Source organism: Amblyomma maculatum, chromosome 11, assembly GCF_055883805.1.
Source record: "Amblyomma maculatum isolate TAMU_Amacu chromosome 11, ASM5588380v1, whole genome shotgun sequence".
Classification (NCBI taxonomy): domain Eukaryota; kingdom Metazoa; phylum Arthropoda; class Arachnida; order Ixodida; family Ixodidae; genus Amblyomma; species Amblyomma maculatum.
Window position 1 is genome coordinate 60430857 of NC_139354.1, and position 25824 is coordinate 60456680.

At 45.9% G+C, this 25824-nt stretch overlaps 1 protein-coding gene across 2 annotated transcripts in view; it reads right to left on the reverse strand.

Moving 5' to 3' along the window:
• Positions 1 to 1784: 1784 nt before the first annotated feature.
• Positions 1785 to 25824, reverse strand: part of Aplip1 (JNK-interacting protein Aplip1) — a 60120-nt gene continuing 36080 nt past the window's right edge. For both annotated transcript variants that reach the window (XM_084583969.1, XM_084583968.1), the window contains 2 exons: positions 18268 to 18366; positions 1785 to 9386 (listed from right to left, as the gene is read on the reverse strand). In XM_084583969.1, coding sequence (XP_084440095.1) covers positions 9314 to 9386; positions 18268 to 18366 — 172 coding nt within the window. In that variant the 3' untranslated portion in view covers positions 1785 to 9313. The remainder of the gene's footprint in view (positions 9387 to 18267; positions 18367 to 25824) is intronic.

Consider the following 25824-nt stretch of genomic DNA (forward strand, 5'->3'; position numbering starts at 1 on the left):
TCGCATCTCACAGGACTGCAAGGAAAAAAGGGAGGGGGGTGCGTGTTGTAACAAATTTTTTGCTATAAAAGGCAATGTGAAAACCCGGTTATTTCGACCATTTTTCGCGGTCCCAATGACTGAATTAATGAAGTTTCACTGTATGCACCAAGCTATTAAATTCAGATTAAATGAAGACAATTTCGGTGATCGCTGGATGCGCAGGTCGAACATCGAAGCGGTCTCATCCTTCAGTTCGAGAACCCCCCCCCCCCCCCCCCCCCCCCCACCCCCATGTCTGAAAAAACGAACGTCCGACACCATTGAACCGCGCTGTCCAAATTAGCAAGGGTCGATATAAGATTCTACAAAACTTGTGTCGGATAAAAGCGGTCGTCATCCGCGCAGCGAACGCGCACGTGCTTTATCGGAATTCCGCGATGTTCCCAAGAGGTGTTTACAAGTGCCGCGCTTCTCTCATGATAGACACTGATCGAAAATAATCCCAGCACTTCTACGTTCATCGCCATCGTAGACTGCGTGAAGGCCAGACAAGTAACGTTGTATATGACCACATCTCACCCGCTGTCAGCGCCGCGCCGGATTTAGACGCTGCCAAAACCATGTAGTGGATCCCTTTAGAATCCGCGAAGGATGGCCGCGAGTTCCGACGCATAGAAAATGCCATATTTACGAATATTCACACTGATTTCTAGTTTACTACAACACTGATAGAATATACATCATCATCATCACACACATCAACAGCAATCGCCATCGCAAACCATTTCGCAGACCAACCGTGTCGCCAATTTCGGCTAATTTAAGCTTTTGCCGAAGCATTGCACAGAAAATTACATTTGCGTCAAAACAGTGCAATTCTACCAAAACACTGTCCGCTCCGCCGCGGTGGCTATCATCAGTGGTTAAGAATTGTATATAAAGAAATTAATGTTATTACTCAGCTGTCCCACCCCTGCTTGAGTGAAAACACTTGTGCCGATGTAATGAGCGCGACGTTTACTGCGGCCGCCTAGTTCCCGCAGTACGATCGAGCAATGAGCCCCAGTTCGATCGTCTGGTCGCCGACGCGTAAAAACGCTACGAGGAGAAAAGGAAATTCTGCTGTGGCATTTGATCAGCTGCTGATTGAAAGTGATGAGACGCTCTTTGACGCAGAGCTTTTACCGAACCTTGAACTTTCGTATATAAAGTGGCCATCGAAGGCGTTCGGTACATCCCAATTTCAGCGCTGTAGACAATGCACTCTGGATTCGTAATTTAACGAATTCTTATAATCCCAAAAGTTGAGCCAAACGGGATCTATTACCGTCATTGTAGAGCTGCAAATCTGAGCTAAGGGGTATGAAAGATTGAACGAAGGCTTTCGACATCGAGTGGAAAGGCAGGATTTGCTACAGCTCACTGAACCATGCATGTCCGCCCTGTACTGAACGCCATGTGCAGAGGAATTATTAAAGCTACAGCAAATTTTTATACGCATTTTTTCCTTTTGGAACAGTGCACAAGTAATGCGGATTACACCTAAATCAACTAAATAATATAGAACTAAATACATAACTAAATGCTTTACTGTGCACTTTCAGTCCCACCGCCGCCAACTGCTGCGATGTCAAGGACTTGCCGAGACATGCAATGACTGCGAAAAGAATATTGATTATTATTTTCTTTATTAGTTTACCCTTGGGAGCCTTCCAAAAGAATTCGTGCAAGAACCCCAATGACATTGTAGCAGTTTTTCGGCAGACGAAACCGAAACTGGATGGAGAAAGTAACTGAATTAGAAATTAATTACCGCATTTTTGCTCAATCAACGCCGGTATCCATGCTGAGAAATGTTGCAAATCATGCCACAGACATGACAACAAAAATTTGCCGTCTCTACTCAACATGAATAGACCTTGTAAAAGCACTGAACCCTCCTTTTTTCACACATGCACGCGCGCGCACACACACACACGCATGCACACACCACATCGCAGTAGCACATTAGGCAGCATCAGAGTGGAATCCGATTTTGAAACTGTCGAAAAAAAAACCGTCGTGCCTTATGCGAACTTCATGCCCATGATCACAACTCTGAAAAAAACTCGAGAAAAGTTGCTTTCAATGACATACTTAACTTTTCAATTTGGGATGTTCAATTCACATTTGGGAATTTTGAGGAAGCAGCTAGTTCAAAAACGCCTTGATAAGAAATATATCAAATATATTTTTCATCTATTCTAACCGAAAACGGCACATACCCTCATTGAGATATAATAGAAACCGAAACTCACGACTGAATGCCACTTTCAAGCTAAAGCTGAGAGTGAGGAGGTGGCACTTTTGACACGACACAAAATTTACGTCCATAATCAGCGCATGGAAGTAGTTGCGTAGAGACGCAGAATGAAAATGGTCACCGTTTGTAATACCATTCATCTTGACCCTAGATCCACCAGCCAGGCACATTTCAATGACCCAGGCAGAGCAGAAGAATGAAAGTGACACAATGCAGTGCAATGAACCTTTTGCGCTGGGCGCCATTCATTCGAGCAGTTTATAAATAGGTCCTACATGTCATTTTTACAAGTACACGTAGATGTACATGAACACAGTCTTGTTTACATATTCAGAATACAAGAAAAAAAACAGAACAAGCCTACAATAAACTTCATTCTGAGCAAACATTCTTGCAACTGAGTCGCCATCCCAGCTGCTAAAACAATGTATTTCCAATACCACATAAAGTATCTGACCAAGGTAATGCCACACAAAAAAATAAATTCTGCCTATATGGCATGCAGAAAAATGAATAAGTAATCTGTCTCGCTTGACACATCTCCTGAAGTATAAACTGTTGAGATAATTTCAGCACAGAGCATTCATATTAACGCATGGTAATAAAACAAAAAACAGCAAAAAAAAGATGACAATGCAGTTTCCCGAAGGGTTCCGCAAACTAAACCGAAACTGTCATTAGTTAGTGTGATGAAATGAACCGCGCGGACCTTTGGCAAAACGCACAAAATAAAAGGGAGGCATCAGTGCCCAAATATTTGTCTAGAGAAAGCGGAATAAAAGTTGTTTTTACAAACGCACGCTTTCAACAGTGGCTGCCACTGAACACCTGTCCTCTAAGGATAGATAATAGATAAGATGACCTGGACTACTACTGGTCATGTCCGCTATAGCTGACAGCTTTACGGATAGTGCTTTGTACAAAAACACTTGCCGGGTGACAGCGTGGCACCGACAAAACAAAAATATAATATCTAGTCTGAACAACTGTACACAGTCATCAAAAACACAAGGTAGCTTACAACGGTATGCCGGTATGCACAGCTTCCTGGATACTGTCTACAGTAAACATGCGGTGGGTTAAACGTAGGTACAGGGAACCAAAGAGAGCAGAAGCTTTCCTTGACTCATATTTACATGTGCAAACTGCATGATTTCGTTCTGTCAAATGTGCAGCGCCCCATATCTTATTAACCCTGTCTTTGAATCGGAAAGTCGCCTTGCCTTCTGGTTAAGCAGCGCCACCTACAGGAAACCAGGGGAAATTTGATACAATATGCGAGGATCTTAACTGGAATATTCGTACCCATTAGTTATGTAGTGCTAGGGATTAGTAGTGTGTCTGAAAGCACCAGAAAGACCTCGACTAGTTCTGGTTGAAGTACCATTTCCGTGTCCTGTTTTTCCGACCAGAAACTGACAGCACATGAATTGCTTATATGTAATCCTACACAGGTGCCTGTTTTAAATTAGTTTCAACATTTAGATACTCGTCCTGTTTTTCCAACCAGAAACGGACGGACAGCACATAAACTCCTTAGCCAGAACTGAAATTACAAAGATGCTGGTTTGGTTTGTCCCAAAGCGACTTGGGTTATCATGCATCTGGAAATATTGACCATTTAGGTTTTTTTCACGTGCTCTGACATCGCATAACACATGGGCACCTTGCTTTTCACTTCAATCGAAAAGAGTCCTACGCGCCCTGGATTCGACCCCGCCTCCTTGGGCATGGAAGTCGAGTGCCCTGACCACTGCACCATCATAACGGGGCATTTACAAAGATGCAACACAATCGGAGGCTGGGGTTGTGCACCCTTGACAGAACAAAATCATGCCTGCAAAACAGCGTACCTTTCAAGCAACGATCACAACAAAAGTGTATAAAATCCAAACAAACCTGCAAATGGCTATGCGGAGCAACACACAACACAGCAATGCAGCCATCTTGCTCAGCCATAGCCATAAAAAATGAGCCACAAAATTACACAAAAACGATCCAGCAGAAGCGATGAAACAGAGCTCCTCCAAAATGCCTACACACTACATTGTCAAAAAACGCTAAAATCCTCTCAAAAAGCCACTCTATAAAAACACAAAAGGCGATGCGTGTTTCCTTTCGAAAAACTGCCGCCACTCTCGTATACAGGCACTCCAAAAAATTGTGTAAGACTCGGTAAAAAAGAAAAGGTACAAGCGTAAAAGCTAGACTAGTTGCACAAAATGGGCACACCAGTGCCTAAAACTTGTGGCCACCTATAAAAAGCACTCTCTCCCTCGATGTGATGCTCTCCAGCTGTGCCTGCCGAAGACTACGAAAAAAAGCAGCACGGCAAGCAGCACAGCAAGCAGAATAGGCTGGTGCACAAAACATCCCGCGGAGAAAAAGAACAGTGATAGTCCTCGTTCCGGATGGAAGTCTGGTCGCATTTAGACCACACAAAAGGGTCATATTTTGTAGCGTTTTACTTCGATTTCTTCTTTCGGTCCTCGAATAAGCGATGCCAACGGGAAGCTGCATCCCGCAACCGAGTCCGAAAGGAGAAGAAAACGAGATCAAACGCTGCAGAACATACTTTCGGGTGGCCATTTGCACTGGCAACGCCTGTAATATACGGGGTGTACTAGATAAATTGAACCAAGATTCAGAGAAAGCTCTAAGCTGAGAAGCAGCACTATGTAGTTGCCTTTACAAACAAATCCATTTCTAGATGGTCCGGATTCTGGAGCCACAACCGAATTGTCGTACAGTCCCGTAACAGACGTGAATGCCATGAATAGCAAAATATGTGTTTTTACGACTCACTGAGAGTAGGCATAATTGCACTTCTCTGTTGAAAACTTGATGACAGAGGTAGTTTAAAATGTCATAACTTCTACCGAAAATACCATTTCCAGAAAACTCAAAGCTAGAGTCACTATGGAACATTAAATCCCACAAATCAACCAACCATTTCTTAAAAAGTCACATAAGGACAAAACATTAGAGACAAAACTAAACATTGGGACAAAACAAAACACTACGCAAGCAAATTGATGGCTTTGATGGCAACTATAATGGCTTTAACTTGGGCATGCCCTGGCCTTGGACACCCTATTCATTGCAAGAAGTCGTATACTGTACCATCGTACTAGACTCTGTGCATGGTTATTAACACAAGTTAAGCTCAGTACATTATGCTTAGCTCAAGATACGCTCAAGGCATGATGTTTGGCTCAAGGTATATGGAACACCCCGCATAACACGACAAAATGAAACCCCGTGCGAGATCAAAGCAGAAAACAGTTAGAGCACAATATGATTGCAGCTGCTGCCATTGCAAAGGCATTGTCACGCAAATGTCGAAACTTCGCACTGATAACTTTAGTGACTACAGTCACCAAATCACTACGTAGTCACCACTCGTAAAGCACGACTCAGTGATTATAAAAGGAGCACTGCCAGCATAACCAACGTGCTGACCTGTCTGCCAGAATTCACCCCACCAATGCAGAGCGGGCACACATTGTCTTACAGAAGTAGACAACATTTCACATTAATAATCTGACTATTTTGTGACCAACTATATCGCGATAGTACACACTCATTGTGATAGTTTACACACTAATATTTGCACAGGCACAAAACGAGGATGCTGACAATGTTCTGAACACTGGGTAGGCAGACCAGATGGACGCAGATAATCCATCAAGATGCTTGCCATGTACAAGTGGTAGGCATAATTAATACAGCGGTGATAACATTGCAACAAGGTCCTCATGACTGGGGGCCTAAAGGGAACAAACATATCAATGCTCCACATACTGACGATAACTTGGCAACCAATAGGCAACAAGGACTGGCAACACAAACATAACGACGAGCAGTGAACACAGCTCCACGCAGCCAGAATTGACTACAGGACCACAAAGTTATCCACGCTTAACATTGCAGAATGTACTTTGCGCAGTGAGCATTCAATGAGAATTTCCGCAAAGACAGTTGGTATAGCATTGACCCACAGTGTTAGGCAAGAAGGTAGTGGAAGCATAGTTGCCACAGCAACATCCTCATAGGTACAAATCTAGGGAAAAAAATCTCCCCCAGCTGCAAATCCTTACAAAAAAGAAACAGAGAAAAATGTTCAGTAAATAAAAATTAAGGGTTAGTTTTGCAATAAATTCCACACTCCCAATGCCTATCAGGAAAAACTCATACAAGATGGTACAGTCTTGCTAAAGATGGTTCTCATCAAGCCCCTAAACTAGGAAAGCCTTAAGAACAACTTTGAGTATGGGGATATTAAAGGTTACTCTCCATTTACTTCAGCATTCCCGATGAGGGTTAGGAAAAGAATTTTCCAGACACACCACACAGTCTTTAAGGGCTTCCAGTGATTGACGAGTAGGGTGGACAAGGCCCCTATTAGACACTGTCTGCCAATGCGTCGAACAGCCTAAAAATAAATAAAAAAAAAAGGAAAAGAAAGAAACAACGGGAGAAATATGGAATATAAAGTGAATGTCTACAGGCTTGCATAGAACTCCAAAATACATTATCAAGTGACAGGCTCCTTGGAAAGATACCCAAGCAAAGAAAATCTGAACGAGCTATCACTCTGTGAATGGAGTTGAGACAGTAAATTAAGGCAACTTCTGTCCCCTGGAGATATCACTGAATATAAAGTGAAATTAAGGGACCAATAATAAATAAAAACAGCCCTGATAATAAATCTGCGACGACAATAAGACAGTCACGAAATATCATTCCGCCTATCCACATTCCTTTCACTCTCTGTACGAAGTAGACACGAAAAGAGCGAGATAGAGAAAGGCATTATTGCATGCTCTTTAGACACTACGCTCATACTCAGCAACTTAACACCATGTTGCAACAGCACTCTTCAACCACCCCATGACAACTCTCGATGAGCGTTAATGACTCCTGCATTCTTTCGAAGCACAAACCGCTTCTGTGAAACATTTGTTCAGCGTCACTGTCCAAAAGGACTGCATGCTTTTGGTGTGTGACCAAAGTAAAATGCAACGATTTTTCATGCAAAAAAAAGCAATACTGCTGGTACATTACAAAAAAAATGCAAAGAGCGAGGACAAGTATGTCATTGATCGCTGCTTAATTGTTCTACTGTAACATTTTAGTGCAGTTCTTTGGAAAAATATTTAGAGCTAACCAACAAAACAGAAACTATGCTTCCCTAAATAGGCGCCCATTAAAGGGGCGAAGTATATTAGCAATACTCATAATCTCGTTACGCCTGCATAACAATGACGAAATTCTTCCCACAACTCAATAATGCCAGGTGTGAAGTGTCTTTGGAAAGTCTTTAGTTGCGTCCTGTTCCATTTTATGTAATGCCGACAACATAAGCTGCCACTCATGAGCTGCTGTGTCAACTACTGGAGTTGCTTAAAATCTATACAACTGATCGGAACAGTTAATACAATGGCCTTGAACTACACAAGGTGGCGTGGTCTCTGACAATCTGCAAGAATTGGCACTTGTAAACGAATGCCATATTTCTAAATACAAGACTACAATACAAGTTTCATGACTATAAAAGAGCAAAACAGCGTTAAGCTAGACGAGCCTTGTATTCAATCAAAAATGATCTCCGGGTTTATCAATCCAGTTAATGTAAGCAAGATCCCTCTCAATTTGCTCTGACACAGATAGGTTACCAACAAGAAGTTTATCTCAGTGAGGTCATGATGCCATGAGTGGCAAAAAGAAAATGCTTCATGTAAATAGAGCGGCAAAGGTGACGTCAATTAATCCAACAAATATCACATAAACCGAGATGAGAGTGCATGTCACTGTAACTAAACCAGTTACCTTGCTGTCCATAGTTAGCACAAATGGAAATCTAGTCTGAGGCAACCGGACCTTTCCTTTACTCCAGGAAAATATTGGTTAGAAGAGGGGGGAATGTACCTGACTCCCTTCGCTGACATATTGCAGCATAAACAGCATTAGTATAGTAATGACCATACTAAAAGCTAACTACAAATGGCCACAAATGGCAATATATTACGGTATTCACAAAACTTTCAACAACACATAGTAAAAATACTAACCTCACTGGAAGTAGGGCCACAAGAAGACGTTATCTGGTAGCTGATAAAACATCAGCCACGATTCAAAACTTCGCCCCCCCCGAGAAAATGAAATAAACCTAGCAAACGATTGTGATACAAGAATATCGAGTCAATTCAAACAAGATAATAAAAGAGAGATCGAAACCCCTAAAAAGGAAGACTTCCCAAATGAGCACTTGAAAAAACTAGCAAATAAACATTCACATAAATGCATAAGTGTAACGTCTATGATTGATCGCAAGATTGGGAGTCCAAAGTGATAGCCTTCGAAAACTCCCACTTGAACAATTTCTGTTCAAGAATTAAAAATTGGCATTGATTGAAGAGCAATGACAGATTAACTACAACACACTGCCTCCAAACTGGGTAAGCCCAGAAGAAAAAAAAAAAGTTCGAGATCACTGAACATAATTTGCAAATAAAAAAAAATTCATGAAATCAGTGAAATGCAAAACTCTGTAGCCACATGAACAGGAATCGTGACCTTTTTTCTTTTTAGTCACAAAACCACAAAACGATTCACAAAACTAGGTTTTGTTAAGCGCACGTTGGCCAGCATATCTGCGTCACTATAATTTTGAAGAGATTAAGGATCGCCGCAAAATGCTGTGCTCTCATTACCTTCCATATTCAATAGTGGTCATTCTCTGCATTAACGAGCCCGGCACATGCTTTAAGGGAATCGAGACTCTTCCTTCTTTGAGCCATCGCCCCTTCACGTCTATCGTAACAGCCAGCAAAATGCTGAGCCACAACAGAAATGCATAACTTGTTGCCACACACTGGTCGAACCAACCGCAAACACAAACATTGGGGAAGCGACACACTCACTGCAGTAACAGGCATTCAATATCTCAACTCAAAAACATTGCAAGTTGGTGCTCAACAAAAGGTCTGCAGAGACAGTTCGCATTGCCCGGCTGTCCTCCTGCGTTCACTCTATGTAGATATCTTCAACAGGGTAGGCCATCTCGACAAACTTTTGGTAGAACCTCCTAAACGCTCGCCTGCAGGGAGGAAGAAACAAACCAACCAGTAAATGACAGGTACGCTGATTGATTACTACAAAAGTGAAATCAATTTCCTGGTTTGGTTTACGGAGCTTAATGTCCCAGAGCAACTCTGCCTCCAAAATACAGTGCAGTGAATAACCCAGGAAACATTGAGCCGCCGCAGCGGCAATCAATTTTCTGATGCAAAAGATGCTAGACTTCCTAAAACACTTGGCCTCAGCTAAAAGGTGAACATCATACTGAACACACCATAGAAACACTGAGGACAGCTCCAACCAATATTTTTTTCTTATTTTAGTAAATATCCACACTTTGGTACATTCCAGCTATGTTTGTGTTTGTTTAGAAGCAAAGCACGTGTACACTAGAAAAAATCCAATTAAAAATTCAACATCATTTTATCCAAGCCGGTGACGTCAAGACCAGAGAAAGACGGCGCGATTGCTGTTTGGAAGTGAACGGTAGTGTGGCCTGGTCTAGGCGCGGGAATCGGCAAAAAAAAAAAAAGAGAAAAAAAAAAAGGAAAAAAAGACTGACAAAGCTAAGATTTGTAACTTAGCGCTGACTGGAATTTGCTGCTGAATGGTCTGGAGCGCTTTATCCCATTGCGGCAATCCTGCAAGTGTGACTCGACGCACAGCAATCCTCCGAGTTGCGTCACAAATTAGAGCAGTGGACGTAGCATGGATGAAAAAAACCTGATTTTGCGGGTGTTACAAATAACACCTGTACAACCACGGGTTCTGGAAAAGAGGCACGGTCAAGAAAATAGCATGTAATGGTTTGAGAACAGTGCAGCTATCGCATGTGGAATATCATTTCGCACCGACTTAAGCAACAAAAAGTAGTATGAAATGACAAGCAAGGTACTAAACATTGTGCTACCTGCGCAGTGCTGCGGTGAAACATATCTGTTTCACTGAGCAATGTCGTTATTGAACCCTGTCATTATATTTTTTCATTCACAGCGAACTGTTTCCGTGGCAAGGATGCAGCCAACACAGATAGACATACTAGTTTTGACTGTGCTGCCCCAAAGGTTGGAAAACAGAGTACCAATACAGTAAAGTCCCGCTACAAAAACATTTTAGCCACAAAAAAGCATATCTGATTCTCCGTTAGCAAGCCATACAAGGCAACGTAATGATGGCAACTGGACACAAATTGTACTGAAAATGCAAAAATAGGAAATTGTACTTCCTTTATTAAAACCACTGTTTAAGTGGCTTCGCTATAATCGAGCTGGACTGGCTCTGTTCTACTGAGTAAACGTGACCAAAAAATTTCTTCCATGTAATCAAGTTCACTTCGCAGAAATGCACTGCAGTCCGGCCGACCTTGAAAGCACAACGCAGGTGGTACGTGGACACGCGCCAGCACTAGCGTGCACGCGTGCTAAAGAAGGCGCGCGATGCAAATACACGGCGGACAAAGCTGGCAGAGTGGTCAGCGCCCCAGTTTGTACTTCCCTGCCAAAGATGGCTGTACATCACATGCAGCAGCGTTGTTCAGGGATGCTTTGGGAGCCTAGAGGTACCCAAGGCAGCACCTGTCAATGTTCTGCACGCGAGAAATGATCTTGGAAAGCTCTATTAGAAGAACTGACTTTCTGTAAACGCGTTCAATGGTGACATACTTTTGCGCGCAATTTTAAAGAAGATTCTTTGACTCTTTGATAATAACTTATAAGTAGGGATTTGTGAACATTGAAATTTGCGAATATGAATCGAATATGAATCAAATACAAATCTGGGCGAAAAATTCCTTCGAATATTGAATACCTGAGCAATGAAAAAAGAAATGAAAGAATAGAAAGTTACAAACCAGAAAATAATGCTCGGCGTGTTTATTTCAGATTTCAGAGCATTTGCAATTAAATATCATTACAATTGCCCAGAAGTGTACACACCACTGGAATATCTAGTGTAAATTTTATACAAAGTTCTGCATATGATTTCTTTTTACAGAAAGGATAGCCACATGAAAATTCATGCAGCTGTCATATCGCTGCTGAATACAGTAAACTCTTTTTAATTTAGCCATTAAGGGAGCAGAAAAATTGTCCGAATTAACTGCAAGCTTGAATTATTGAATGGGAATGAAAAAACTCATGAAAACCATTTGCATCAAGGTAATTTCATCTGATGTCAAGCGTTTCGCATGGCCCACGCATTCAGAAAGGGCCTCTTCCCAAATGGGAATGTACAGTCTTTTTCAAAAGTGTAGCGCCCAGGGGGTCTGCTCGTGACCTACTTAGTGTGGCTTGTAACGCATTCCCAGTGTTTCGAATCATTTGACGACAAGAACATTTTTTTGTTCTAACCTCTCCAACCGGAAAGATCTCTACTAATTCTAAATCAGCGCCACTACACGGCTCAGAAACAGAGCCCCTGGGCTCTACACTTTTCACAAAGGCTGTACATGTTCACAAAACATGCTCCACCTCACAGTAGATGCAGTCAAGCACTGCAGTGAAGCACACAGTTCAGTGAAACTTTAGTGAATCCGTAAATTTTCAGTGTATTCAGCAATTTTTGAACATTGGAAAATTTCAAATACCGGTTTTTCGAATACGAATATGACCTGAATAACTGACATACTTATCTGATTTGTAATCAAAATTTCGGATATTTGCACACCCCAACTTAGAAGCGATAATTAAATAATCAGAGGTCGACAGTAAGTGTTGTCTATGAAGTACAGTTAAAACTGGCCATAACTAAATGTAAAATTCCTGCGATCGTTAGATCCAGGATTTTGTTATATGCAGTTTTCGAGTGAAGACTCGAAAAGCCAATGCAGAGTGGAAACCAGATCAAGAATTGAATGCAAGGGAAACCATGTTGAAAATGTTTACTATAAACCAGAATTACTTGAAGTTATAGAAGCAGGAAAACGTTCCGCGATCACGCTGAGGGCGCGGCATGATTATGGCAGCAGCCTCGACCTCCACCGCAGCTCAAACGAGGCATCGTAAGAGGGGCGTGACAAGGAGGGTGATGGATAAGTCGGACTCTAGGAGAGAGACCACGCGATCATGCCACCCCGGGAGAGGAGGTGTTTTGTCTTCACGCATGTTCCCGTTCGCCCACCACCATTGCCCAAGGAAATCTCCCAGGAAATGCCTTGCCAGCGCTCTCCACTTTTGATGCGAGAGAGCTCGCGAGCAACCACGTGGTGGAAATGGGCTCACACTGCTCTCCAGTCTTTTTTTTTTTTGTCCTGTTATTTTTTGCTGATTTTGAGCATGAACTCTGCAGTGTTCCAAAAGCAAAAGCAGCAGAGACTGCTGCGTTTGCCATATAGATGCGCCATCGGCACCTAAACATGGCGCATTTTATCAACTGTGGTCGTTCGTTGCAAGCGTAGGCGTTCCTCTCACGTCAGTTCGTGTTACGTCGTCATACAGCTTGCGTGGTTTTTGCCAAATTTCCAGTATTTTAGTATTTCCTAAGATACAGTTGGTACTGCGAGTTTGTTATATGAAGGTCAAACACCGTACCATGTTCGTTATATAGAGTTTTGAAATAACAAGAAATTGAAAAACTTCGTAACATGGAGGAATTCGCTAAATGAAGATTGATTACATAGAGGTTCAAATGTATACAGTCATATTTGGAAATTTTCCAGTCCTAGTTTCCGCTTCAACAAAATTTTTCGCGGGTCCCGTGAATTTCGTTGAATCGGGATTCAGGTGTAGGTTCACGTTCACCGCATCTTGCAACATTCTAGCCAGTCAATCATATTCCCCTCTCGCTGAGACACTCTCTTGGATCTACAGCCCAAGTTCACTCGCGTCAACTTTTGCCTGCTCTTCCCCCTTTGTCCAATCTGCCATAAAAATCAAGTGCCACTATGTACCATTTTCACACACAAACCATTAGGGCACTTACAAATAATTCAGGAGTGGAAGCAGGCTTGAGCATTTTGGAGCAGCTCAGGAAGCAGTAGTAATGTCATTTTTGAGCAGCTTTGGAGCAGTAAAGCAAGAGTTTTGCAGCATCCTAATTATGTTACGGAGCAGTTTTTAGAATTGAACGCTTTCAATATATGCCATTTGTATGTGGCATATATGCCAATATATGCCACATACAAAAAATCCAATGCTTGCTTCCACATTTCATAATAGGAAATCTGATAGATTCATAGGCAGAATCTTTCACTTTGAGGTGCTCAAGCACCACCACTGATTTAGAGTTAAGATCAATGAGCAGCACATTTCTGCTCCCTTGTGTACATCTTTTTTTTTTTTGTCCTATGCCTGTGCTGATAAATCTCTTGGCTCTGGTCAGTGTAGTGCCTTCAGGAAGGATAGGCAGCACTAAAGGGACAGCCTTTTTTTCCTCCTTCACATTCTTTACTTCACTGTCTCCTTTCAATGCATGGCTCCTCCCATTATTGTTTGAGCTACAGTGGGGCTTCCTTAATTTCAATAAGTTCGCGATAGGCCCTCGTGGGTGACCAACACCTTTGACGTCCCCCCATAACGCATGAAGTATGCCTTTGTTGGCTTGACGCTCTTGTTATTGAACAGGAGACTCTATGATTAAGTACAGTAAAACCTCGTTAATTCGAACTCGGTTAATTCGAACTTGCGGTTAATTCGAACTGACGCTCGGGTCCTGGCATGGCCCTATGTATTTCAATAGGAGAAAACGCCCGATAATTCGAACATGCCAGTATCCACAACGGTTAACTCGAACTAAGAGCCCATGGCTCACACAGCTCCTCGCAGACAGAAGTCGGCCCATACCCTGTACAATGCGCAGAAAGATGACTAAAGACGCAAAAAACAAAATCTTTCAAATCTGCCCGCGCGCGCGAGACGAGGTGCGCACTCGACAGTCACAGCGAGCATTCCGGTGCATGCCGTAGCAGGTTTTCGCTGCCGCGTGCCGCCAGGCTCCATCACACCAACGGTCCGGCGCAAGCCGTTGCAGGTTTTGGCTGCACCGCGGTTGCTGGGTGCGCTTTTGACAAGCCTTTTTTCTTTTTGTCCCGCGGTCACGTGCACAACGTGGTGTGCACAACGCAGTTGTCGGTGTTGTGCATTTGTTCGTGCCGCGGTGGTCGAAGTTTTACCGTTTTGGTTGCCTCACCGCTTTGCCAGCGACGACTCATCGATTGTGACAGCCATGGTAAACCGCGGTAAATACACGGCAAAGGACCTCAAGACGAAAATGGAGATTTTAAGTGAGGTGGAACGTGGTGCCCTATCCAAGACGGATACAGCCAAAAAGTACGACGTCAAGAAGAGCACGCTGTCAACGTATCTCAGAAACAAGGAATCGATCAGTGCTGCCTTTCGTAAAGACGTTATGGAGCCCTCTCGCAGCAGGCTACGGACGTCGGCCCATCCCGAAGTGGAGAGTGCCATAATGGCATGGATATAAGAAATTCGCAGCCGGAACATTCTGTTAAAGGGCCACTGTCCAGGGAAGGCCCTTTTAAGCAAAGGAGCCCAGTGTTTCGATCAGGTACCGGAGATAGTCTGTGCAAAATGCTACAGTGACACGCGCGCCGCAAAGCATCGAAAATACAATTCAAAGCTCTCTCATGCTCTCCTTTGGAAAGCCAGCTTCCCCGTTTCCTGCACTGGCCCGACGGGCCACAGCAATGACGTACGTACCGCGAACGATGTCCATTGGTCCGTCTCGCTGACTGACGGGAGAAGGATGGGTGTCTACCGCTCGCAGCGTCCTTTTCCCTCGCCACGACCAAACTGAATCCAGCGGCGCGCGCTCCCTCGACCGTTTTTTTTTTCCCGCGCTCGCGGAGAGCCACGCCCCACCTCCCGCCAAACGCGGAGGAGGAAGGAGAATTTGTATTGCGGAGGCTAGACGACCTCGGGCAGGAGAGTGAAAAGCCTTTGCGAGGGAATGGAAGGAGAGAGGCATGATAGAATCGGGTGATTGCGGTGGCTGTAACTGCGTTATTAGTTACTCTTTTCAAAAACATTTTGCAGCCTTGCGTTCTAGGGGCGAAGTCTCACAGTCACTGGGGAAGAAAATATTTTCGACCGGAGGGTGGACAGTGGGCCTTTAAGCGGGCCCATAATTGCTGCGAAGGCTGCAGTCTTTGCCACCCAAATGGGCATCAGCGAGTTCGGCGCATCGGAAGGCTGGCTGTCGCGTTTCAAGGCGCGTCACGGGCTGACATTTAGAAACGTTTGTGGGGAGTCAGCTGAAGTCGACAAGGAAACGTGTGAACGGTGGGTCTCCAGTGAACTGAAGGAACTCCTTGCTGATTATGCGCTCAGCGATGTATTTAATGCTGACGAGACGGCGCTGTATTTCAAATTGCTCCCCAACAAGACCGTCACTTACAAAGGCGACACTTGTGCTGGCAGAAAGAGAAGCAAAGAAAGAATCACCGTCATGATGTACGCAAATGCGACGGGCACGGAACGGTGCCGCTTGCTGGTGATCGGCAAGGCAGAGAAGCCTCGCTGTTTTAAAGGCATCAAGACACTTCCTGTTGATTACACCGCAAACAAAAAGTCGTGGATGACACGGGAAATTTTCACCAACTGGCTGCGCAAGCTAGACAGGAAATTCGCTGCACAGAACAGGAATGTTCTCATGTTCGTGGACAACTGTACAGCTCATTGTGACGTGAGTGGACTGACAGCAATCCGCTTGGCATTTTTGCCTAAAAACACAACTTCTGTGCTCCAGCCTGTGGATCTTGAAGTTATCCAGAACTTAAAAACGCATTACAGGCGCCACCTCCTAGAGAGACTTCTTCTTTGTTTGGACAGTGTCAAGTCGTACGACATCAATTTGCTTGGAGCTGTCCACATGCTGGCATCATCGTGGAATACCGTCAAGCCGGAAACTATCAAAAATTGTTTCCGCAAGTGTGGCTTCGGTGACGCCCCAGAAGCATGCAGTGCGGAGGTAGCGGAGGCTTTGTCTGATGGTGACTCCGTCGTGCTCGACCGTTGCTACGCGGCTTTGTCGGAGGGTGTCGCCTTTGAAGCCAACGTTGAAGTTGACAACGGTGTGGAGACGTCTGGGCCCTTGAGTGATGAGGATATAATCGCGGCTGCATGTGCTCCACAGGGCTCACGGGTGGCGAACACTGCTGAAAGCGATGAAGAGTCCGAAGAAGGCGACGATCCGGTGCCACCCCCCAGTGCATGTGAAGTAGCGTCGACGCTCGATCTCACTGCACGATACTTCTCCGCCGATGAGAATTCGGATCCTGCGCTGGAACTCTTGGGCAAGCTGCAGTCGATGCTTGTGGAGTTGCGGCACAAGAAATGCAAGCAAACGCACATTACCGATTATTTTTCCGTGTAAATAAACATGTTTTCAAGCTCGCTACTCACACAAATGCATTCCGGTTCTTGTTTGCGGCGCATGACTGACCGATTAGTCCCGTTCATTCGCCGTTGCGGTTCGATTGCAAAAATTATCGGAATCGCCCTCCATAAACGAGCAGTAGCGCCTAGCCCTCTTTACTCATGGTAATGAATCAACATGTGGGCTCGGCCAGCACGGTGGGTCACAATGGCGCTCATTCCAGTGCCCGACTGTTAATTCGAACTCCGCTTAATTCGAACAATTTTCTCGGCCCCTTCGAGTTTGAATTAACGAGCTTTTACTGTACCTACCTGGCTGCTTATTTTCACAGCACAAACATTAGAAACAACTCGTGTACAAGTTCTTTGCAGCAGGACAAATCCCCAATAGCTCGTAGTTGTTTGCGGTACCTGCTTCACGCTCTGCTCCAATTTCCCTCACCCCCGGTGATTCAAAAGGCTGGGAGAAGGTGCTACGTCATGTGCACAGAACATTTTTTTCACAGTTCCTTCCAATGCTTGTGTCTCATTTTAAATTTACTTGCGAACATCAGATTGGGTCACATTTTTTTATAGGCAATACAATTAACAGCTACTATGCGATAAAAACTTGGCAATATTTGATGGCAAAACGTTGAGGTAGACAGGCGTTTGGAGCAGTGTTGAGGCCAATTATACGTTTTGGAGCAGGATGAAGCTGGAAAACCAGTTTGGAACAGAATGGAGCAAATGGAGCAGCACTTCCACACCTGATAATTGTTAGCTTTAATTTCTCTCAACAAAAGCTTTGAGAACGAATGAACCGGAGACAGCATATCCTACTGTGCTTCAAAGAATTTATTATTAGTCTCATTTCGTGATAAGAGTTTGCAATTCTCCAAGCCACGACGTATAGGCCCCATCTCAGAGCCGTCCCAATTAATGCGAGCTCGGTGAGACAATCACTGTCCCATCCGAAGCTGTGAGTGCAAGGTGAGCAGCCGCAGTAAGTAGCTCCTTGGCCGAGCAGCCAACACTAGCACCTAGGACAGGTGGTGCAATCTGGCTTCGAAAACAAATGCGCCATAATGATGATACAATTTTCTATGCACCTTTCCTAACCTCAATACCAAGAGAGGGTTTAGGCTATAAGACTCCCTTGGCATTGAGAGTACCAAGAGAGTACTCAGAGTATGCCCATGTCTTTTGCTCGATTCTACAAGAGGGTTTAGACTGTGAGTAAGACAAGACATAACTGCACCAGAAATTCGAATGTTAACAAAATGTGACGATGCTCATGGTCAAGAAAATAAACTATGTCTAAGTTCCAAATATTTAAATTGTTCACAGGTACACAACTGCCAGGCAATGAAATACATAGAACAATAAATTCTGCCTTGAACATCCACAGAGAGGCATAAAGGCAAAAAAAAAAAGTTAAAATGCCGTTCATAAACTATAGCCAATTCTGGATGGCGCTGTCTATCATATGCATCGAAAAAGTATCCCTTGGAGCTGGCTAGTTACTTGTTTCTGCAGCAGAGTTTCTCAGCTATTATGATGAGTGAGTTGGAAACGGGGCCCACTTACCCCACAGCCTCGGCCACCTCCCGCGTGGAGCCTTCAGCACGGAACACGTGACAGGCAAAACGCTCGCGCAAGGGGTGCTTGGTGATGAACCCAAAATACCTGCAGCGTGAAAAATGATGAAAAAAAAAAAAAAAAAGAAAACAATCTTGAACCATTTCTCGTTGTCTGACCACTTTCAATTAATGGTTTCGTTCATAGGGCTTTAAACCCCAAAGCGAATTAGGCTGACTCGTTAGTGCGAGACTCGTTTGAAGACAATATGTTCTATGGAAGACAGATTTTTCTGGTCAGTGACAGGTTCTAGAGTCCTTCACTTGAACTCGTATGTACACAGTTTGGCAACATTTCTGTATGGACCTCCCCAGCAAGCTTGCCCATTGCTGGTTTAAGATCAGGAAACCATTCAGAGTGCGATATGTGGAAATTAGTCTCGAAAATAACCTGAATTAGACTGCACACCGGATAAATGAATTCTGCAGTGTTACCACACCGCAGCAGGAGTAGTTGCAGGCAGCAAAAAATTTCACGACTTCTTTTAAACAGAGGTGTTCAAATATTGAAATTTTGAAATACGAATCAAATACAAATATCAGGAAAAAAAAAAGCGTCCAAATATCGAATCAGTGAAAAAAAATATGAAGTAAAAAATATCAAGCATTGTTCGTCTTGTTTATTTTAGAATTCATACAGAGTTCGGAAATAAAATTAAACTAGAATTGCACAGAAGCATATACCCTACTGAAAAATCCAGTACAAATTTTATACGTGATTCCCTACACTACCGATTTATTCGCATAATGCTCGCACTTTTTTCTCTGAAAATTGATGCCAAGTTGGGGGGTGCGATAATTATGCGGGGAAAATTTCGAGCAAATGTTTTGAAGCGCTAAAACCAAATTTAAATAGGTGCGAATCGGGACTCTTAGGTCAGCTATTGTAAATATAACCATAAAATTATTTTCAAGCAGAACTTACCCTTGTTCTAAAGTACAGGGTCACCAAAAGCACAAATTGCTAAAGCACTTTATTTACCTCACGCAGCATCATTACCTGCGTTTTGTGGTATAATGCTCACAGCAGACCATAGAGTTATACACTTGATCCGAGGTGTCGACACTGCAATCGCCGTCTCCTTGTAGCGTACTACGCAAAACTCCTTAACACCGAAGTGCCTGCTGGCAGCGTGGTTGCTATGCTGTAGTGCGTACTTGTCGTGTTTGCGCGTCGTCGATGGAGAAAAGACATACGCGCTACTGTTAAACTGTTAACTTCGTTTATTACTAGATAAGAGGGTGCGACCAGCGTCGGCCGAGGCGTAGGCCGAACTGCCGGGCGAAGAACGGAGGGAACGGAGGCCGGGGATGGGGCTTGCTTCCCAGAACCAGAGGAGGGCGAGGGAGCCCACCGTGGGGGGCGTCCCGCTGAGCGCAGGCAGGCGGCGAGTCCTCCCGGCGAAGCGCAAAGAGGGGTGCGGGCCTGTTCATTAGCGCGCACTGCTCCATTCACAACGGAACGGACGAGCAGAGCACTTGGAACACAACACTTCCTTCCCCCTTAAAAAGTTGCCTGTTAGCGTGCAGGGGGTCGGCGAGGACGCGTGGAGACACGCTGGCTCTGTGCGCACAGGGAAGGACCACTTGTAGGTTGAATGTTGCCCGCTGTGCTTTGTAGGTCTGCCCTGGGTGCAGTCTTTTCTTCTGTGGAGAGATGCAAGGCTATGTCGGAGGATGGTTGAGATGTCCTCGCTGCTGCCGGACCGCTCTCGGAAGGCGTTGTAAATCCACGCAGCTGGTTGAGGTGTCGGCGTGCCACCGTTCCATGTATGCTGACAAGCCAAGAGCGCAGGCCTATGCGCCGCAAAACAGTAGCTTCCTCCCAGCGTGGTTTTCTGAGAAACTGGCGGGCGAGGACGCGCTGCCCCTCAACAAGTGTCCCGCAGCGCGGAATCGGTTTTTCTTCCCGGGTCGTCTCTGTTTCTGGCTCGGGGAGAATAGCTGTGAGCTGCGTCCGCATTTCGCGCTCGAACATCATTTTCGCTGGGGTCTGGCCTGTCGTGTTTTGTACAGTTGTGTGCTGCTTGAAAAGAAAACGTGCAAGGCGGCGCTGCAGCGACCCTGTCTGGTCTCTCTCAAGGGCACGTTTTAGCTCGGCCACGTAGCGCTCGACTTGTCCGTTTGTCGCTGGGTGGTAGGGGGCCGATGTGACTGATGAGATCCCGTTGTCGCGATAAAACTTGAGAATCTCTGCAGATACAAACGGTGTTCCGTTGTCCGACACTACCTTGCGGGGAATTCCGAACGTTGCGAACAGTGATCGGAGGTTGTCAATGACTGCTGCCGAAGTGGTCTGTCGCAGTTCCCTTATTTCAAGCCATTTGGTGTAAGCATCTACGAGCACAAGGAAAGTGCAGCCTTCAACTGGGCCTGCAAAATCAATGTGCAAGGTGTGCCAAGGTGTGTGTGGCTTTTCCCATTCTGGGAGAGGAGCTTTCGGCGGATTGCTCCGGCTGCTTTGGCAAGGCTTGCAGTTTCGGACTGTTGTTTCAATGTCGTGGTCAATGTTAGGCCACCACATATAGCTTCTGGCACACGCTTTCATGGCAACGATGCCCCTGTGTCCGGCGTGGATGAGAGAGATAGCTTGCGCGCGTAGCTCTCTCGGAATCACAACTCGGGATCCTAATAGGATGCAGTCGCGGTGTGTGCCCAACTGCGGTAAGCGTCGAAGTTGTCCCCTTTGAGTTTGTGCACGTTGCCTTGTTGAACAGCTGTGTAAACTTGGCGTAGAGTTGCACATTTCTGCGTAGATGCTGCAACTGTGCCTGCTGTAAGCGGAGGTTCTGGCAGTGCTTCGAACATAAGAACGTCTCCGGGCGGAGGCGGTTCGTCAACTGTTTCGTTCAGTGGCAGGCGGCTGAGCGCGTCGGCATTCTGATGTTTAGTCCCATTGCGGTAGACCAGATCGTAGTCGTACGCTGAGAGCTGTCATTCGCGGAGACAATGTCGGTGGCAGGGGCTTTTGTGGCCCCAGAATGCCCAGTAGCGGTCGGTGATCCGTTATAAATATCACCTTTCGGCCGGCAATGTACTGGTGAAAATGTGTTGCCGCGTAGACGATGGCCAGCCCCTCTTTGTCCAGTTGCGCGTAGTTGCGCTCCGCTTGTGACAACGTACGTGAGGCGAAGGCAATCGGGGCCTCCCTTTCGTGGTCATCAGTCTGCGAAAGAACCGCGCCGACTCCGTACGGAGATGCGTCGCAAGACAAAAGCAGTGGCTTCCTTTCGTCGTAGTGGCTGAGGACTGTACACCTTCGAAGCAGGTGTTTCAGGGCGTCGAATACCTGCTGATGGCGGGGCGACCATGTCCATTTCATATCTTTCCGGAGCAGTTGATATAAGTCGTTGGCCACAGTAGCTCTTTGTTCTAAGAAACGGTCGTAGAACGTTAAGAGTCCGAGAAACGCCTGTAGCTACTGCTTGTTTGTTGGTGCCCGTGCTTCGGTGATCGCTCGCACTTTGTCTTCGGTCGGGTGGATGCCTTCTGCATCAATTCGGTGTCCTAGAAATTGCACCTCTGACACCGCAAAACAGCATTTTTCTTTGCTTAAACGCAAATTTGCGTTCACTAGCCTTTCAAGAACGTGCTCTAGGCGCGCTGCATGCTCTTCCGTGGAAGCGCCACTGATTATTACATCGTCCAGGTAGACACAAACTCCTGGGATTCCTTGAAGTACTGTCTCCATGAACTTCTGAAATATGGCCGGGGCTGCAGCTACGCCAAAGGGCAATCTCTTGACCTTGTACAGGCCTTTCAGTGTGTTGATTGTCAGTAATTCTGACGTTGGTTCGCTCACCTTCAGTTGTTGATAGGCCTGGGTGAGGTCTAGAGTGCTGAAGACTCTTGCGCCGCGTAGTATACTGAACACTTCTCCAGGTGTCGGCAGAGGGTAAGACGACGCTTTAGTCGCAAGATTTACGGTGCTCCGGTAGTCTCCGCAGAGGCGTATGGTTCCGTTCTTCTTGCGAACTACAACCAGTGGTGTGGCCCATTGCGAATGTTGTGTCGGCTCGATGACACCTTGCTGCTCCAGTTTGTCTAACTCCCTTTCAACGGAAGCTCTGAGAGCATAAGGTACCGGCCTGGCCTTCAAAAACTTCGGTTGCACGCCGCTTAACAACTCCAGTGTGACTGGTGGCCCTTCATTTCCTGGAATCTCTTCAGAGAATACTTTTTCGTATTTCTCCTGCAATTGCTCAATGACGTTGTGGCTCGGCGTTTGGTGTATGCCGCATATCGTCACCCCTAATGGAGAAAACCAGTTTCTCCCTAGAAGGCTTGATCCTGAGCCCTTCACAACAAGGAGAGGTAGCGTATGGGTCTGGCCGTTGTAACAAACCCGCACGTTGGCAGATCCCAATAGTGGCAAGTTCTGTCCTGACCACGTTCGCAGGTGCGTGTCGTCTTGTTGCAAGGGTGGTGCGTCTGATGGCCACGAAGTTCGGAATGTGGCCTCACTGATCAGAGTACAGGCTGCGCCTGAGTCCACCTCGAACTTAATCAGTTTGTGGTGTACTGTAACTTCGGTAAAAATCTTCGGACGCGTGCCGAGATTCACGGTGTTCAGGTCGTACAGCACTGATGATACTGCTGATGTTGCTCCGTGGGCATCAGATGGCGGCCTTTTTTCTGAGGCGTCTACGCTGTGGTTAGACTGAGAAGGCGACTTTATCTTGGCAAGCTTCCGCTTCGTAATGCATGCCTTCTGAATATGCCCTTGCTTGTGGCAAAAATTACACGTGGCTGACTGGAATCGGCATCCCTGGGCGTTGTGTTGGCCGTCACACCGCCAGCAGCGTTGTACATTTTTGACCGATTTTGCAACAACAGAAGGTCTGCGTACCTGGTTGCTTGTTTGATGTACCGGCTCGGTGTTCCGGCGCATCTCTCTCTGCTGGTGACCGGCGCTCTCCGCTCGCACGGCGATGTCGTAAGCTTTGTTAAACGTGAGGTCCCTTTCAGCGAATAGGCGCTGCTGTAGTGACTCTTCACTCAGTCCGCACACAAATCTGTCACGTAACATGACGTCCAATGGAAGCATGGTGGTGTTAGCAGATGCTGTGTCTTCATGCTGCCCGGTAGCTGTCCTGGCTGTGGTCAGCGTCCCAAAATTGCAGTCAGCTGCAAGCTTCTTGAGCGCTGCTACGTAGGCGCTCACAGTTTCGCCTTCCAGCTGATCTCGTCGCTGGAAGCGGGCTCGGCTGTAAACTTCAGATGGCCTCGGGTCGTAGTGCTTTTGAAGGGCTGCAACGATTTCTTCGTAAGGCACTTCCGCTGGTGTGCTTGGCTGAATAAGGGCGCAGACAGTGTCGTAAGTCTGCTCCCCGCACAGCGTTAGCAGGTTGGCCCTCTTCAAGGCTGGGTCTGTGATGTTGTTAGCCTCGAAGTAGAACTGGAGGCGTCCAACCCACGATGACCAAGATGAGCCGTTGAATTCTGGTATTAACCCTCGCATAGCCATGGCTTGTCAATAGCGTTGCGTAGCGCGGGTCAAATCCACTTCCTCGTCGCCACTGTCGCGTTTGCGCGTCGTCGATGGAGAAAAGACATACGCGCTACTGTTAAACTGTTAACTTCGTTTATTACTAGATAAGAGGGTGCGACCAGCGTCGGCCGAGGCGGAGGCCGAACTGCCGGGCGAAGAACGGAGGGAACGGAGGCCGGGGATGGGGCTTGCTTCCCAGAACCAGAGGAGGGCGAGGGAGCCCACCGTGGGGGGCGTCCCGCTGAGCGCAGGCAGGCGGCGAGTCCTCCCGGCGAAGCGCAAAGAGGGGTGCGGGCCTGTTCATTAGCGCGCACTGCTCCATTCACAACGGAACGGACGAGCACAGCACTTGGAACAAAACAGTACTTAAATGCTTTCAGCTTAAAAGCAGCTGTATTACTTGCGTACCTGTATTACTTGCACCGCGATGCGGCACCAAGAACACTGTAGACGGTGGAACAAAGCAAGTAATACGAACTGAGCGAAGGAACAATGAAAACGAGACGCGGAGACGCTTTGCAAAATGTGATGACTACGAGCATCATGGAGGTAAAAAAAAAAAAAAAGCGAGCATAACCTATGATGATGATCTACCCGAGCACGCTATCGCCGCCTGGTAACACATGCACACAACGAGGCCAGCTAGGTTCAGTAGCGCATCAAAGATGGCGCTTGTTACTACAGTCGAACCCGGATATATCGAACTCAAAGGGGATCGCGAAAAAGTTCGATATACAGAAATTGGCTTGTGACGGCACTTACGATGCGAAAAAACGATACCGTACTTGCCGTGTAATCAACCCACTCGCATAATGAACCCTCTCTCCACTTTTGCGCCCGAGAATTTGAAAAAAAAATGCTTTAAGGCCAGCTCGCTCACATGCAAGCGATTGAGCGATCTCAGCGACGAGCGGCAGCAACAGAGCGAAACATTTCCAACTTGAACTGCCTCCCGCTCGCCGCTCGAGCGACCGCGGCAGCCCAAAACAAGGTTTCTGTGTCGCTGCGGCAGAAAATCGCGAGCGTTTTCACTTGCATGCCGATGGCGCGTGTCACTCCGTTTCAGTGGTCACATTCACAGCTAATTTCTTGGCAGCGTGCCAAGATGTTCGGCAGCGATAACGTCAGGGCGCGTTTATCTTTTTATAGCTCCTCTCGTGGCGGGGAGTGAACTTGGCAGAGTGCCCGTGATGGCTTGATTGCACAAGTCTGGTTCGATTTATCACGCCGCGCTTGGGGTGGGCATCATGATCGCAGCAGCTGACGCCGTGCTTCCCTTGATTCATACATCCAAAGATAAACGGCTCCCGCCAAAAAAAAAAAAAAAAAAAAGGGCCTGCCGCTTCTTAACGTCCGCAGCCGCCATATCTTACGCTACGGCGCGCGTACAACACAACAATTTCAAGGGGATATTCCGTGAGTTCGATATAACCAAAATTCGATATATCCGGGTTCGATATAACCGGGTTCGACTGTACTAGCAGACCTGGTTGATCTCCCGAAGCAATGGGAATGACCAGACTCATTATCATCATCAGACGACAACTCTCGCGGTGGTAATATTGGTGGTGCAATGATTATAAGAGGAAAAAAAAAATTCAAATTTTTGACGCCCAATGTTGGGTGTGCGAGCATTATGCGAGTAAATACGGTAGCTCTTTTCGTGTACAGGTAAGGCTTGCACAAAACTGGGCGGAGCAGTCCTATTACTGCGGAGTACAGTTAACTGTCCTTAATTCCGACTTAAACGAAACCTCAAATTGCTGAGTGGACCTGAAGAAATTGCCACAAATCGTTCGCATCAGAATAATTATTTCTGATGAACACCTGCATGATGAATGTCTGCATCTGAAAATGAAACCGAAATAACACTCTTTTTTCCTGGTTTAGTCAAGTACTTCACTTTACACAGCATTACGTTACCACGCAGTGCACTGAATTAAAAATTTTTTCGTGTACTCGGTAATTTTAGAATATTCGAAAATTTCGTACACTTTATTCGAATAAGAATATGAA